The 17,626-nt window shown below is 42.9% G+C and overlaps 1 protein-coding gene and 1 pseudogene across 3 annotated transcripts in view; one reads left to right on the forward strand and one right to left on the reverse strand.

Annotated features, from left to right (window-relative positions):
- LONP2 (lon peptidase 2, peroxisomal) overlaps positions 1-17,626 on the reverse strand; it is a 120,713-nt gene that overhangs the window by 16,486 nt on the left and 86,601 nt on the right. For all 3 annotated transcript variants that reach the window (XM_030797441.1, XM_030797429.1, XM_030797437.1), the window contains one exon: positions 12,362-12,504. In XM_030797441.1, the coding sequence (XP_030653301.1) occupies positions 12,362-12,504 (143 nt within the window). The remainder of the gene's footprint in view (positions 1-12,361; positions 12,505-17,626) is intronic.
- Positions 9,964-12,343, forward strand: LOC115830995 (annotated as a pseudogene).

Raw genomic sequence — 17,626 nt, forward strand, 5'->3', positions numbered from 1 at the left:
AGAAGAGTGGGCTTGGCCATGCACAGTGGCTCATGCCTGTAATCCTAGCACTTTGGGAGGCTGAGGTGAGAAGATCGCTTGAGCCCAGGAGTTCAATAGAGACCAGCGTGGGCAACATGGTGAGACCCTCATTTTTTCTTTTTTGGAAAAGAAAAGTGAGAAGCGTTATATTAGAAACTCTAGATTTTACTTCTCCATCGCTTACCTTTAACTTTCTCTATTACTGCTGCAGAGACTATACAATACTACATAATAAACATCCTGGGTTCTTTCCCATGGGATGAGAGGTCCACTGTACTGCCTGCCATCTTAAATTGAACATGTTGTCACCTGAGACTAGGAGCATAGTTGATGGGCCATAGGTTAACACATCCAAGTTATGAAAACACTAAAAAGTAACAGTGGAAAATCAGTAATGTTAACTCTTATTATATATACCCTTTGAGCTTCAAAATTTCCTATCCAATAGAAGTTACTCATGTTAGAGGAACTGAACACAATAGGTCAACTAAGCACTAATCCAAACAGGACATTTTTCTACTGAGAGTTGACCTTCTCACTAAGGAACAGCAGTATACAGCTTGACTTTCCGAGTATGGGGCTGGGTTGCTTCTTTTTCTAAGGGGCTTGGACAATGAAATTCCTGATTGTAAAAATTACTCCAAAATTATGTGGCATCCATTGAAGCTATTGGGCACTTCTTTTCCTCTTTTTTTTTTTTTTTAGACATGAGTCTCGCTCTGTCGCCTGGGCTGGAGTGCAATGGCACAATCTTGGCTCAATGCAACCTCCGCCTCCTGGGTTCAAGTGGTTCTCCTGCCTCAGGCTCCGAGTAGCTGGGATTACAGGCATGTGTCACCACACCCAGCTAATTTTTGTATTTTTAATAGAGATGGTGTTTCGCCATGTTGGCCAGGCTGGTCTCAAACTCCTGACTTCAGGTGATCCGCCAGCCTCGGCCTCCCAAAGTGCTGGGATTACAGGCGTGAGCCTCTGCGCCTGGCCGAGCACTTATTTTCAGTAGTAAACATACATTAAAAAAAAATTAATCCTAATTAACTTCATTTGACAGGTTAGAGATTTGAGAGGCCGAACTCCATCATCACTGGGCTGACAGCATCTACCTCAGGTCACACTTTCCTCGAGCTTTGCCACTTGCCCTGTTCTATACTAACTTGAGGAGAAAGACACAAAAGATCTATATGTAAGAGATCAGTACTACTTAAGGAAAATCATGAAACAGTTATTTATAAAACTGTTCACAAGGTTTTTTTTTTTCTAATATAAAATCTATTCTCTATACCTGAACGACATACATCTAATTTGGGTGGCAATCTGTCACCCAAATTAGACTTCATTCAGGCTCCTTTCTAGGGTTGGGTGAATGAATTGTGTTTAACACAAAAAGTCATTTGGTACAGTTTTGTTAGCTCTACCAAGAATAATCCCTTTCTTATATCTGAATCCTCAAAATTCATTTGTCAAAATAATACCAAAAGTATCCCCGAAGAAGCAGTAGTAAGATTCTTGTTGTTTTCTGTTTTTTTGAGACAGAGTCTTGCTCTGTAGCTCAGGCTGGAGTGCAGAGGCATGATCTCAGCTCACTGCAACTTCTGCCTCCTGGTTCAAGCAATTCTCTTGCCTCAGCCTCCCAAGTAGCTGGGATTACAGGCGTGTGCCACCATGCCCGGCTAATTTTTGTATTTTTAATAGAGATGGGTTTCACCATGTTGGCCAAGCTGGTCTCGAACTCCTGACCTCAAGTGATCTGCCTCCTTGGCCTCCCAAAGTGTTGGGATTACAGACATTAGCGACCGCGCCCAGCCAGATTGTTGTTTGTTTTGAGACAGAGTCTCACTCTGTCACCCAGGCTGGAGTGCAGTGGTGCAATCTTGGCTCACTGCAACTGCCTCATGGGCTCAGGTGATCTCCCACCTCAGCTCCCCAGCAGCTGGGACTACAGGCACCCATGACCATACCTAGCTAATTTTTGTATTTTTTTGTAGAGATGGGGTTTCACGATGTCACCCAGGCTGGTCTTGAACTCCTGGGCTTGAGCAATCTTCCCATCTTGGCCTCCTAAAGTGCTAGGACTGCAGGCATGAGCCACCATGCCCGGCCAAGATTCTTATTGATTACCATGTTGCTTCAAGAAGCCAAGCCAGTTTCCAATATTCCCCATTTGCTGGAGAGTCTTGGTACTTTGGGTAGAAGCAACTGGTGAATTGTTAATTGGAACAGTGGCTGGTGTAGATAACTATGTATGGCCAAACCTAGAGCATCTAGGCTCACAATTACTATCCTGACTTGATAACAAGTGTTCTGATATTAACCTGAAAATGGGAATAATGCCAAATCTGTGTAACTTAACATCTACATACACAGTGGGGAGAACTGAAGTTATTATCAAACCTGGAATCTCTGTGATCAAAGCTAACAGTAGTTATCTAAAAAGCAAAGGACCTACAATTCTTAGACTTGGAGTCATACTCTTTAAGGACGTGTTCTGAAACTATAACAATCAAGCATCTGGTTTCCATGTATTTCTCCCTCAGAAATGATGAAGTACAAGTAAAAATGAAGGTACAGGGTAAGACACATGCTGCTTTCTTGCTCTTGAATGGAGACAGTTTTCCAGCCGTCTTAACCCCTTTACACAAAACAATTTGTGTTTTATAGCAAATAAGTGACTCAACATAATTTCAATATGATGTTTATCCACCAGTACTTTCCTTTCAGCTTCTAGTCCCATAACTGGTTTGTGAAGTCATCGGTTACATTAGCCAAGACAGGCCTAGACTTGAAGTCTAGAATGTTTTTCCCACTATATGCCAAAGTAGAATGTGGGTATCTCAGGGTCATTTTTGTTGTTCAATTTCCCACCTGTACAATTGTTATGATTCACTTTCCTTATGTGTCTAATAAATCTTATTCCATGAAATGATCAATTTCTTCTGAAATAATTCTATCAATAAGGTAAATATGCAGATTAAGTATTTAAAATATTTAAGTAAAAATCTAAAAACAGAATGTGTCTTCTAATGTATGATTGCATTTTTTTTTTTTTAGATGGAGTTTCGCTCTTGTCATCCAGGCTGGAGTGCAATGGCATGATCTCGGCTCACTGCAACCTCCACCTCCCGGGTTCAAGCAATTCTCCTGCCTCAGCCTCCCAAGTAGCTGTGATTACAGGTGCATGCCACCATGCCCAGCTAATTTTTGTATTTTTAGTAGAGATGGGGGTTTCACAATCTTGGCCAGGCTGGTCTGGAACTCCTAACCTCATGTTCCACCTGCGTCGGCCTCCCAAAGTGCTGGGATTACAGGTGTGAGCTGCTGTGCCCGGCCGATTGCATTCTTAATACATCAATGCTATTAGTTTTTAAAGAACATTTGGAGTATCTGATTATTGCCAATTTCACACTACTCTTCCCTCTTAACTAAAAATAGTGATATTTGATTGAAATTGTAAGTATGCACAACTCTTTATGACCCTTCCAATCCTAGACCAACGCGTACATACCCATCAGAGGGACCCATATTTGACATTCATTCAACAGTCCTTTACCAAGCATCCTGATGCAGGCTCTGTTACAGGCCATGGGGACATAAGCATGAATTCCTCCTGGCACTGAGAGACTAAGGGCATCAGACACAGGAGCAGTTATACTCCAGTGTGGGGAGCTCTGAAGAGGCAAGGGTCCCTCCCTGTCTGGAGAGAAGGTACAGGTGTCACAGGAGAGGCTGAGTCTTAAAATATGAGTGGGAGTTTGCCAGCAGATGTCAAGGAATGGAGATATGAAGAATTTTGTAGGCCTTCTTTCCAAGGACAAGCATGGCGCCACGTGAGACACAGAACCTGAGCTGTCAAATTGCTGTGGTGTGCAGGTTGCTCTGTAGTGGTGTTCACACCATCAAATGGTTTCTCTTGTAGCTCATAGAGCACTTTGAATGCTCCTGCCAGGGCTATCACCACAGAAGCGATCCATCTGGCAACTTTAAAGTCTTAGTACTGAGATCCCAAGTCTTGAATTCATGAATATTTGATTCTTCTAGCTGTAGATTTGTTTCGGTAGCATTCAGAAATGGGAAGAGCAGATTCCACATCCCTTGGAGAGGTGTTGGGGTCCACCACTGTCATCTCTTAAGCAGCATTAAGCAGCCCCAGCCTGGCCTGATGCTTGCATTGCTGAGAACCAGCTGCTCTCCAATCCTTCCAGTAGGGCCTTTCTTGGCACAACGGATTCCTGTTGGGACCTTGGACCAGACTGAACATGCATCAGTGCTGCCTTCAACAGGTGGCACAGCAGGTTTATATGGAGCAACACGGAGAAGTAATTTACTACCGTGATTCTTTGAGGCATTTAGTTGGTGTTTACACTCTTTCTCAGTTCTAGCAGCTAATTTTGTTTGCTTGAAAGGCAAGCATGATGACAGAATCTCCTGGAATTCGCTTCTGGATGCATTCTATTCAAGAGGCTTTAAAGTGTCTTCATGTCTATCCTCTTCTTCCTTTATTATTTTCTCAGGGCAGTAACCTTTAGACAAGGGCTTTTCATATACCATGGTCAGAAGCCAACACTGAGGCTTTTATATGAGGTGGGGGACTACCTGAAAACATGAGTCAGGAATAATCAAATGACAGAATCCTGTCCCCAACCAGGTATATTGTCCTTTGTCCCTCTGGAGGTGCCTAATGTCCATTCCTTTTCCTAAAGCCAGCCTGATTTCCGGCAGTGACCTACTCTTTCCATGCAGGCTCCCTGAAGCAGAAAACTCAGGATTCTGTCTCCCAGTGACAGAGTGAAAGGGCACAGCCAGGGACTGAGGAAGTACCCAGGCCCACCTACTCGGATTCGGGGCAGTTCTGAGTCTCGCCGTGATAGCACCTGCAGTGTGAGCTATGCCTAGGCTTCCTGGGGACACCTGCACCCACTCCTGCTCCTCCCCACTTTTTTTGTAGTAACCTTTATTTTTATTTTATTTTTAAAACATACACTTAATTGATCTTGTTTCTGTAGGAAACTTTATGTATTTTGAAAAGGTGACCTATGATACTGTTCCTAAATTTGAAATCGAGGCTAAGTTCCTAGAACCCATTTGATATGGTTTGGATCTGTGTCTCCACCAAATCTCATGTTGAACTATAATCCTCAGTGTTGGAGGTGGGGCCTGGTGGGAGGTGACTGGATCATGGAGGCAAATTTCTCATGAATGGTTTAGCCCCATCTCCTTGGTACTGTCCTTGCAATAGTGAGTGAGTTCTTGTGGGAGGTGGTTGTTTAAAAGTGTGTGGCCACCTCCCCTCCTGCACTCTTGCTCCTGCTCTGGCCACATGATATGCCTGCTCCCCCTTCACTTTCTGCCAAGACTAAGTTTCCTGAGCCCTCCCCAGAAGCTGATGCTGGAGCTATTTATTTATTTATTTTTGAGATGGAGTCTTGCTCTGTGTCCCAAGCTGGAGTGCAGTGGCACGATCTCAGCTCATTGCAACCTCCGCCTCCTGGGTTCAAGCGATTCTTCTGCCTCGGCCTCCTGAGTAGCTGAGACTACAGGTGTGCGCCACCACACCAGGCTAATTTTGTATTTTTAGTAGAGATGGGGTTTCACCATATTGGCCAGACTGGTCTCGAAATCCTGACCTCATGATCCGCCTGCCCTTGGTCTCCCAAAATGCTGGGATTACAGGTGTGAGCCAATGCACCTGGCCTAATGCTGGAGCTATGCTTCCTGTAGAACCTTCAGAACCGTGAGCTACTTTTCTTTATAAATTACCCAATCTCAGGTAGTTCTTTTTTTTTTTTTTTTTTTTTTGGAGACAGAGTTTTCACTCTGTCACCTGGGCTAGAGTGCAATGGTGTGATCACAGCTCACTGCAGCCTCAACCTTCTGGGCTCAGGTGGATCCCTCCTCAGCCTCCCGGGTAATATTTTGTATTTTTTGTAGAGACCGGGTCTCACTTTGCTGCCCAGGTTGGTCTCGAACTCAAGCGATCCGCCCACCTTGGCCTCCCAACGTGCTGGGATTTACAGGCGTGAGCCACTGTGCCTCGTTTCAGGTATTTCTTTATAGGAACGCAAGAATGAACTAATCCACCATTTTTCAATCTGTTTAGGGAATACTAAAGAGATATTATTAATTAATAAGTGTGCCTTCTTACCTTACTTCCCAACTGCCAGTTTGCTAGGTCAGTAACATTTTTTGACGTTAATATATTTTTGTAGATTCATCTTCAATGAAAGTAAAAAAAATAGTAAGTGGTGGTATAAGGTTATTAAATATGTACAAAATTTGGATTAGAAAAACAATGGGGATTTTTTGGTGATTGGGGATAGGTCTCTGTTTTTAGGGAGTATGGTAGTTGCGGAAATCAGTATTTGTTTATTCTTTTTTAGTATTACTGGGCAATGCAGTGGGTACACTGACTCACCAAATTCGAACTCTGTGATAACGTGCACATGCTTATCACCATTTATCAGAGGAAGACATCAAGCTCATGGAGACTGAGTTTATAATTTAGTCAGTAAGAGGCCGCCTTGCAACTTTCAGCCTTATTCTTCTACCCTTCTGAGCCCCTGCTTATGGCAGCTGGCTTTACCATCCTGACTCTCTCTTCACTGTCTCTGACATTCAGGAAGATTCTAAACTCTGCTCCTTCCTTTCTGCCCCAGCCCCTATCACCCTGGGTGCCTTCAGTGAACACATGATGCTCACCCAGAACCTGGCTTCTCAGTTCTTTAAATGCCTCCTGAACTCAGCCACCCTCTTCCAGGTACTTATCACCAACAGAAACCATACTACCTCTGAAACCCCTGACCATCGTTTCTTATCCTTCTAGCTCGCCTGTACTCAAGCCATGAACTCCAGCACGTTCCCATCATACAGCAGCTCTGCCCTAGCTTCACTTCTCTCTTGTGCAGCTCACACACGTTAGCCCCATCATTATAATCTTTTCCTTATAAATAACTCAATATTCTTGTCCCTTTCTACATAATACCCTGCAAAAGGTATCCCTTCTCCCATCAAAAGCCATTTCCTCACTGGTGCTTTGGGTCCCACCCCCTCTCACTTTCTTGGAGACTTTGTTTCTATCGTACCACTGCTCTGTCCTGCAACATCAGTCCTGTGCTCTCTACTGGATTACTCTTAGCAGCAGCTACTATTTTGAAAACGTTCTCCCTTTGACATCCATATTCTCTTCTAGCTGCCTCATTTCTCTGCAATTGTTTACAGCCAAACTTCTAAAGAGCTGCCTACACACTAATTCTACTTGCTCGCCTCCCATTCTCTCTTCAACATACGCCAATTTCTACCATCCCCACAACTACTTCCTTGTAAAATCTCTTTCAAGGTCACCAACAACCTTCATGCCATCAAGTCCAATACACATTTGTTCTGACCTTGATCTTCTTTGATCTCTCAAACAGTAAACACATTTTGATGTCCCCTCTTTCTTGAAATACTCTCCTCTTCTGTCTCTATGGCACCACAATATCCTGGTTTTCCTCTTCCCTGAAGGCTTGTTCCTTCCCAGTCCCTTTCTGTTTTTCCTGACTTCTTTGTTGGCTCCTCTTCTCTCTATATGATCCCTAAATAATGCTGTTCTTCAGGGCTTGCTTCTAGACTACCTGCTTTTTAAAAATGTATCCTTTTTTCTTAGGTGATGTGAAAGCCTCAATATCTGGAGCTCTAAATAGCCTCTATTTTCTAACAACTCTAAAATCTCCATCTTGGGTATTTCCTCTAAGCAATAGATCTGCATGTCCAAATGTCTCTACTTCTATGCCTCGCAGATATTTCTAACTTTTATTTTTTTGAGACAGGGTCTTGTTCTGTCACCCAGGCTGGAGTGCAGTGGTGTGATCTCAGCTCATTGCAACCTCCGTCTCCCAGGCTCAAGTGATCCTCCCACCTCAGCCTCCCAAGTAGTTGTGACTACAGGCGTGAGCCACCACACCCAGCTAATTTTTGTATTTTTTGTAGAGAAGGGATTTTGCCGTGTCGCCCAGGCTGGTCTTGAACTCCCAGACTCAAGCAATCCACCTGCCTCAGCCTCCCAAAGTGCTGGGATTACAGGCATGAGACACCGCGCCCAGCCTGGATATTTCAACTGTAATGTGTTCAAAAGAGCTCTCCGTTTTCTTTGCAACACTCTTTCCCCATCTCCCTCCTCCAGTCTTCCCCATCTCAGTAAATGGCACTACTACACACATGCCCTGTCACTCTGGCCAGAAACCTTTTGATAACTGTTACCTTCATTCCGCAAATGTTTCCCATCAGCATGTCTACTTCTACCTCTAAAACAGACCTCAGAGATAGCTAGAGTAGTTACTGTCTACCTCAGTATCACCCTGTTTGTTTTCTCGATAGCATCAACTTCAATTTGTGATTATTTGTTTACTTGTCTATTTTTTTCCTGCATTAAAGTGGGATCCATGAAGGCAGACATCATGCCTTGCTTGTTTACTACTGTGTTGCCAGAAGCACATGTTAGGTCCTTAATAGGTATTTATTAAATGAATCAAATTCTTTCTAGAAGAAACCACAGACCCTAGACTGTAATTTACCCTAAGGGAGAATACAGTCCTTTAGACAAAAAAAAGGTATCGGCTGGATTTGGTGGCTCATGCCTGTAATTCCAGCACTTCGGGAGGCTGAGGCAGGTGGATGGCTTGAGCTCAGGAGTTTGAGACCAGTCTGGGACAACCCTGTGAAACCCCATCTCTACAAAAAAATACAGAAAAAATTAGCTGGGTATGGTAGCACACGCCTGTGGTCCCAGCTACTCAGGAGGCTGAAGTGGGAGAATAGCTTGAGCCCAGGAGGTGGAGGTTGCAGTGAGCTATGATCATGCCACTGCACTCCAGCCTAGGTGACAGAGTGAGACCTCACCTCAAAAAGTAAAAACAAACAAACGAAAGGTATCTTATAACATCTTGGGAACACCTCAACATGTATTCCAATATTCCTAGTATAACCTCTCTCTTCAGATTCTTTGCCTAGGAAAGCACAAAGAAGTAGAGAAATAAGACTGGCCACTTGTGAAGTGCAACGAACACAGGCCCTGCTCAGGTCCACCTGTGAGCTCTCTGCAACGAACAGAGGCCCTGCTCAGGTTGCCTGTGATGTTTTTCTAGAGTAATAAACAGAGCACTAGGTCTGGAGTTGGTCAGGTCTAGAACCAAATCTCATTTCTGGCATAAGTTGTGTCTTCTCTCAAGTTATTTAAATACTCTAAGCCTGTTTCCTCAACTGTTACTGGAAAGACAACCATGACTGAGGATTAAATGATCACTTGTGGAGGGCCTTACACAGTGCCTGATAGCCAAGAGATACAAAAATGGGAGTGGTCAACAAGTTGAGCCCAGCCTCTCCCATTCCAAAACAGAGCACTAGAGTTGGTAAGAATATGAATGAGAATCTGATGTAGAGCAGATGCCTTTTAAAAAAACTCTAATACATCACTGCCACTCTCTTCTAGCAGCCAAGGGCAGGAATTATCTTGGCCTGACAGGGTACTGTAGAAGGGTAGAAAGAATAATGGACTTGGAATAAGCTGATCTGAGTCTGAATCCTAACTCTAACAACTGCCACTTATGTGAATTTGTACAATTCATTTAATCTCGTTAAACTTTTTCCCTTGTATGTAAAATGGAATTACACTCCTAGCACAGTGACAGCCCTCATGGACAAGAAAGAAATGTTCCATAAATCTTAATTTTATAGATGCAAAAGCAGAGGTAGACTGTGTGGTTAAGTAATTTGGGGCTGGTGGTCATCAGACCACTATAGGTAGAGACAGACCCCCAGCTACAGGGTGAGTTCTCACTTTCAAGTATGAAAAAAATGAACACAATGTTCCCAACACTCAAACACCATGTCAGGCCTCTGAGCCCAAGCTAAGCCCCTGTGACCTGCATGTATACATCCAGATGGCCTGAAGCAAGTGAAGAATCACAAAAGAAGTGAAAATGGTTGGTTCCTGCTTTAACTGATGACATTCCACCATTGTGATTTGTTTCTGTCCCACCTTAACTGAGCAATTAACCTAGTGAAATTCCTTCTCCTGGCTCAGAAGCTCCCCAACTGAGCACCTTGTGACCCCCGCCCCTGCCAGCAAGAGAACAACCCCCTTTGACTGTAATTTTCCACTACCCACCCAAATCCTATGAAATGGCCCTACCCCTATCTTCCTTCACTGACTCTTTTCGGACTCAGCCCACCTGCACCCAGGTGAAATAAACAGCCTTGTTGCTCACACAAAGCCTGTTTGGTGGTCTCTTCACACGGACGCACGTGACACACATCTTCCATTCTAAGATGCTATCTATAAAAGACAAAATACCTACTGGAGTCTTTCTGCAGACTCATGTTGGTAAAAGTGTTACTATGTAAAGCTCACATGCTACAACGAAAATAAGGTTCTCCGATGCTAACAACGATAACTGGTAAGCAGTGTTTATAAAATTTCTCATTTCTGTTCTCTTGGCTCTTTCTTTGCTAATGCTCCAGGAATGTCAACAATGCTTCCAAACTTAACATCAGCAGGAATGGCTGGGAGAGAGGGGTATATGCAACAGAGACATGCATTAATCTTTTGTCTTTATTTGCTGCTCTAGTTTAAATCCTCAAAGAACTGTTGGAATGTACTTTTCTGGAAAGCCTAGAGAAAAAGGCCATCGGCCATGCAGGAGTCAAAACCTGTTTGCGTCTTTACTCACAAAGTCACTGGATCCTCCCAGAAGGAGAAAGCAGGTTTTGTTCACTTTCTCAATCAACAATGTTTTGCTCAAGTTCTTTCAACACTTCAAAATTCAAATCCATGATATCTTAAGAATTCAAATAATCAAAACAATGCTTCTGATTCTATTGTTCAAGTCCAGATTTACTGTCAAGAGTAAACAAGTTCTATTCTTGTAACTGAGAGCTCTGTAGAGAGGCTCATTAGCTTTAATGACCAGTTTAGAGTTTAAATGGATAAACAAGACAGGCTTGGGGGCTATTTCTCATCTGCTCAGTTGTAAGAACTTGAGGAAAACCATATCTACTGGGAATGATTTCAAATGTTAGATGGAGAGATTATCTTTTACACAGTTTATCAGATTTATTTTCTGAAAATATTTTTTCCTTAAACTGATAAGGAGGTGATGATAAAGCTAAATTCAGTAGTATAATACATGTTTATAGTAACCAACCTATGAAAGCTCCTCTAAGCACCTATAAATTATTTCACAATGCCCTTAGCAGTTATAGTCTAACATCTATTTCCATCAGCTGCTTCAACTCAGTCTTGACACCCAGGCCTTCTGTTGTGAGGTATAGTTAGGAAAGATGAAAATAGGGCTAGACCTGCATGTGGGTTTGTGGGTTTAACCCTAAAGGAACTATTAACAATGGAACAATAGGTTCCTGAAAGACGTCATCTGGGTGGCACTAGCACAGTCTGAAGCTAAGCTATGCTCTTGTTTTCAGACCTGTATCAGGTTGATTCCCCGCCTCTTCCCCCAAGCCCTTGATAGCACAAAGAAATCCCTCCTTAAAGTACACATAAGAATATGTAACTTTTCTAAGAAGAAGAGTCAGAGGCATTGTTCTTAAAATGGAACTGAATGGTAGAGAATAAAATGAGACTGGGGTTCTAAAAGAGGATATGGCTGGGATTTCTGGCTCCTGGCAAGTCATATTATCACACAATAAGCACTAAAACACAATACCATATAGAAATAAAGTTTCCATCTTAAGGCAAAATTCAGCCTCTGGAAACACCCAATTTTACTTCTCTGTTAAGCAACCACCTGAGTAAACCAGTGAGTACCAACAAAAAAATGAGAATGGAGCGAGACTGGCCAAGCTGCAGACGCTGAGATGTGGATCTTTGTGAAGACCCTCACAGGCAAGACCATCACCCTTGAGGTCGAGCCCAGTGATGCCACTGAGAATGTCAAAGCCAAAATTCAAGACAAGTAGGGCATCCTACCTGACCAGCAGTGTCTGATATTTGAGGGCAAACAGCTGAAGGATGGCCACACACTCTTAGACTACAACATCCAGAAAGAGTCCACCCTGCGCCTGATGCTGCGCCTGCGAGGTGGCATTACGGAGCCTTCCCTCTGCCGCCTTGCCCAGAAATACAACTGCAACAAGATGATCTGCCACAAGAGCTGTGCTCGCCTGCGCCCCCATGCTGTCAACTGCTGCAAGAAGTGCGGCCACACCACCAACCTGCGTCCCAAAAAGAAGGTCGAATAAGGCTCTTCCTTCCCCAAAGGGCAGCCTCCTGCCCAGGCCCTACGGCCCTGGGGTCTCAATAAAGTGTTCCTTTCATTGACTGGAGCAAAAAGAAAAAAAAAGAATGAATCACCTCCATTTCATACATCGGGGGTCCAAGGATGTCTTTCAGAGCATGGAAATCAATCAAAATCGGCATTTCAGGTGGTAGAGCCAAGTCAGTAGTCTCACTGATAGATTCAGGTTTTTCATCTTCTAAGATGTGTTCTCTGCAACCTAAAAGAAAAAAAAATGTATTTAGAAGTTCTAAGAGATTTGCAGGCTGGAAAATTCACTGGCAGTAAATATCAAACAAAAGCCCAGTGGACCTCAAAAGTTCAGTCATTTTTATGCATTTATCAAGGCAAACATTCACCTGTCTATCTGTGGAATGCAGGTGAAATAATTTGTGTTTCAAGAGCTCACCGAGGGTGGTATTTGCAATTGCCTTGTTCAATTACTTTTACTTGCTTATTGTCTATCTCCCCCATTAAAGTGTAAGTTCCAGAAGGGAAACAACTTTGCCTGTCCTTTTTGACCATTATATTCTTAAGTCAAGAACAATTCCCGGCACTATTCAACTTAATGGCCTATAGCTAGGACAAAGACTGAAGGGCTAAGTGCAGTAGGTTACTTTGCATTCTCTGATCTAACAATTCTCTGTTAGATCAGCATAACTCAGGGCTTGTGACAAACTTTTCAATTCCCTCTTCAGAGGAGTCTGATCAGGTATCCCCTCCCCTCCCCTCCCCTCCTCTTCTCTCTCTCTCTCCCCCCAACACTTTTTTTTTTTTTTTTTTTTTGAGACGGTGTCTAGTGCAGTGGTATGAACATAGCTCACTGCTGCCTTGACCTCCTGGGCTCAAGCGATCCTCCCCTGCTTGGCCTCCCAAAGTGCTGGGATTACAGGCATGAGTTGCTGCACCCAGCCAGGTGTCCTGTTTTCTAATGGGCAATGTAAACCTGGACATGATAGAACCCATATAAGCAGTGCCTCTTTTATAAGCATATAGCTTAACTCTAAGGTTATCATTTTCCAATAAATAAATATAATTGGCAGTGCCAGGGTAAGAGAATACAAAGCCTGGTTTGAAATCCCTGTAATAATGGGCCATCTCCTTTACCTGCCTATAAGCTCTGGATGGCTGATATCTTGTCCAAATATTGACTCATTTTGGTTTGGACCTAGACATACAAGGAGCAGGACCCAATCGACTTATCAGACCACCTTCTGTATCCATCTTTGTAATTCCAGTTCAAGTAATGAAAAATATTACATAATCTGTGGCCAGAAACCCAAAATGGGGAGTAGAGGTTTTAAAACTGCAGGAAATACTTGGCTGTATTCGATCCCATTCCTAGCTTTTTCTTTTAGTTTGCCATAATTGTTCTAACTTCTTGTCTCATGAAGTGTTTTGTTTTAAAATCTTTCATTACCTTTTTTAACACACTATTCCTTCTGAAAGTGATTGCTTTATATAGTAATACACACATATAATAATTATGCAGTTATCTAACATTATCTGTCTGTCTATATTTTTTGAGATGGAGTCTCACTCTGTCACCCAGGCTGCAGTGCAGTGGTACAGTCTCGGCTCACTGCAACCTCCGCCTCCTGGGTTCAAGCAATTCTCCTGCCTCAACCTCCCAAGTAGCTGGGATTACTGGCGCACAACACCATGCCCGGCTAATGTTTTGTGTGTGTGTGTGTGTGTGTGTGTGTGTGTATATATATATATATATATATATATAAAATTTTTTTTTTTTTTTTTGAGACGGAGTCTCGCTGTGTCACCCAGGCAGGCGTGTAGTGCCACAATCATGGCTCACTGCAACCTCTGCCTCCTGAGTTCAAGTGATTCTCCTGGCTCAACCTCCCTGTAGTTGGGACTACAGGCATGTGCCACCATGCCTGGCTAAATTTTGCATTTTTAGTAGAGATAGGGTTTCACCATGTTGGCCAGGCTGGTCTTGAACTCCTGACCTCAGGTGATCCGCCCACCTCAGCCTCCCAAACTGCTGGGATTACAGGTGTGAGCCACTGTGCCCGGCCTAATGTTTGTATTTTTAGTAGAGACGGGGTTTCACCATGTTGGCCAGGCTGGTCTTGAACTCCTGACTTCAAGTGATCTGGCTGCCTCGGCTTCCCATAGTGTTGGGATTACAGGTGTGAGCCACCACGTCCGGCAATATATCTACATATATTTATTTTGGTTTTGCTATGGTTCTTCCATTTTTTTCCACTAACTCCTTTCCTTTCAAAAGTAATTACTGAGTATGTTTAATACTGGTAGACCCTTATTTTATTTTTGTATTTTCTTGGACCTCACAGGGATGAACCTAACTTTAAATTCTAACAGTAACTGAAGACATCCTGAGTGTCACTAAATGATACCACTGTGAACTTCTGGGTGAGGGATTCTCCCACTCTCCTCTCCTGCTGGGCTCTAGTGGGCTCCTCTTCAGGACTGAAATCATGAATGACACAAGAAGGAAAACACAGCAGTTCAGATTTTCTGCCAATGGATGGCTATTTAACAGTAAATTATGTTGAACAAAGCATTAAACCTCCCACTATCTCTCTCTGCAGAATTGCTGTGAGAATTAAAAACAAAATCCTGGCAAGGCACAGTGGCTCATGCCTGTAATCCCAGCACTTTGGGAGGCCGAGGAGGGCGGATCACGAGGTCAGGAGATCGAGACCATCCTGGCTAACACAGTGAAACCCCCGTCTCTACTAAAAATACAAAAAAATTAGCTGGGCATGGTGGTGGGCGCCTGTAGTCCCAGCTACTCGGGAGGCTGAGGCAGGAGAATGGCGTGAACCCAGGAGGCAGAGCTTGCAGTGAGCGGAGATCGCGCCACTGCACTCCAGCCTGGGCGACAGAGCGAGACTTCATCTCAAAAAAAAAGAAAATCCTTTGTAGATGGCAAAGAGCAATGCACTACTTATCACATATGTAAGTCTTGAGTTACATATATTCTCATAATTGTACCTCTGTAACATCACTTGATCTTTCAAGGTTTGGCCTGACCATGTCCTAGGGACATCTTCCCTGATCTTTCTGACTTCCTTTATAGCATTCATTTGCTTCACAAAATCTAGCAATTCTGGGTTAGTCAGCAGCTTGTGGAAATGGGAGGTTTTCTGCTTGCTGCTCTTTTTCCAGTACATTCCAAGCAGTATCAATGATCAAAGGTGGGAAAGCACTCACCTGATAAGTTTAGCTACCTGCAGATCTGAGTGGAAAAGAAAGTAGGTGTCATTGCTTAATTAAAATTAATGCACAGAAGAAAAGCACTACCTGTCTAAGGTTACTACACTCTACAGATGGAAGGTAGTGGTACTCAAAAACTTCAGCCAGTGCAAAAAGAGCTTACAAGTTTCTCTAGTCTGTGGTGCTTTGTGACAAGCTTTTCTGAGATCTAATTACTGTTGCCAGCTTGTATTTCACTATCACAGGAGGAAGTAAAGCTCAGTGGGTGAAAGCCAACCCACAATTACACAACCAATGCTTTAGGACATCCAATCTTTTTCCAAGTGTAGTACGGGGTTCAGCGTTCTGAGCACTGGGGGAGTGGGGTTGGGAGAGCTATTTCTAATGCAACTAAACCTTATAATATAAAAGATGGCAATTTAGGGACAGCAGCTGTGTTATTAAAAAATTCAGTAAACTCAAAAATAATCTGCATTTCAAAATGTTCCATCATTAGAATATATGTCTAGAAAACTAAGGCTCCAGTCAAGAAAATGGTGTCAGCCAACTGGGAGAGGCAGGACAGCACTGGATTCTGAGTCACTCCCTGGATTGTGTGTAATGCAAAGTGAAAGTAGGGAAACACTGGATCTTCCTAGAATACCCACTTTGATTCCTCATTATAAAACAAACAAACAACAACAAAATGTCATCTCACAAAGATATCACTCAAGGAATGAACCCCCGGTTATATGTGCACCTTCTGGGTCCTATGTGCAAGCATTCAAGCACTCAGCCCTAGTACCATGTTCCCTCCTGTCAGAAAGGACCAGCACCAGGAGAAGACAGTGGCATCGTCCCTAGGATTAATTGCTGGCCTTGACCAAGATTGCAACATTCAAGCAATGTGGACTTTTTAAGAAGGGGAAAAACCAACAACAAAAAGTTCAACCTTCTAACATATCAGGGACCCTGACCCCAAGTCCTTCCCACTGGAATTGTGCAGTTTTCTTCTTATATACCTTTCTTTTGGACTAAAATAGTGGTTCTTAACAAATGGTTAATACTCCTATAAAAGAAACTATTATTTCACTGAGAAGCAAAGAAATTCAAATTATAAAAACAAGCTGGTTACCAAAATAACTAGTAAAGTTTAAGAAATGACAAAGGTCAATGTTAAAAAAAGTAAAGAGATCTTCTCAAACACTGTTGCTTACAGAAGTATAAACTGGTTCAATCTTTCAGGAAAGCAATATGGAAATAGACTGAAAGCCTTCCAAATATTTACAGTCTCACACTCAGTGGTTCTTTTTTGCAGCAATCTATCCTTAGGGAAATACACAAAAGTACAGGCAAGGGTTTGTGCACAGTCACCCATCGCAGCACTACAAATAACAGCAAAACTTAGATCCAATATAAGCACCCAACAATTAGGAACATGGTTAAGTAAACCATGGCATATCTAACTGGTAAAATACTACAGTCACTAAAAATGGTTTCCTAAGCGTTTTCAAGTAATGTGAGAAAATTCTTTCAAAACAACATTAAACTGAGGAAAGGGTAGGATATAACATTTCACACAGGGTGATTTTGACATACACAGTAGTAACCCCTTCTCCACAGGGGATACATTTCCAGAACCATAGTGGATACCTGAAATGCAGGATAGTTCAGAACCCTACATATACCATTTTTTCCCTATAGATATGTACTTATGATCATGTTTAATTTATAAATTAAGCAAAGTAAGAGATTTACAACACTACTAATAAAATAAACCCAGAATGCCAGCATCACTGCTCTTGGCTTTGGGTCCATTATTAAGTAAAGGAAGGGTTACTTGAACACAAACACCCTGATACCAAGACAGTTGATCTAGTAAGTGAGATGGCTGCTGAGTGGCTAAAGGGGCGGAAGTCATACAGCGTGGATATGCTGGACAAAGGGAGGCTTCCTGTCCAGGGTCACACAGAGCAGGACGGCTTGACATTTCATCACACTGCCCAGAATAGTGCACAATTTAAAACTTACGAGTGGATTATTTCTAGAATTTTCCAGTTAATATTTTTGGACGATGGTTGACCACAGGTAACTAAAACTGCACAAAGTGAAGCTGCAGGTGAGGGGGAAGCTACAGTGACTGTCTTTATCATATGAATGAA

This window comes from Nomascus leucogenys, chromosome 2, assembly GCF_006542625.1.
Source record: "Nomascus leucogenys isolate Asia chromosome 2, Asia_NLE_v1, whole genome shotgun sequence".
NCBI classification, from domain to species: domain Eukaryota; kingdom Metazoa; phylum Chordata; class Mammalia; order Primates; family Hylobatidae; genus Nomascus; species Nomascus leucogenys.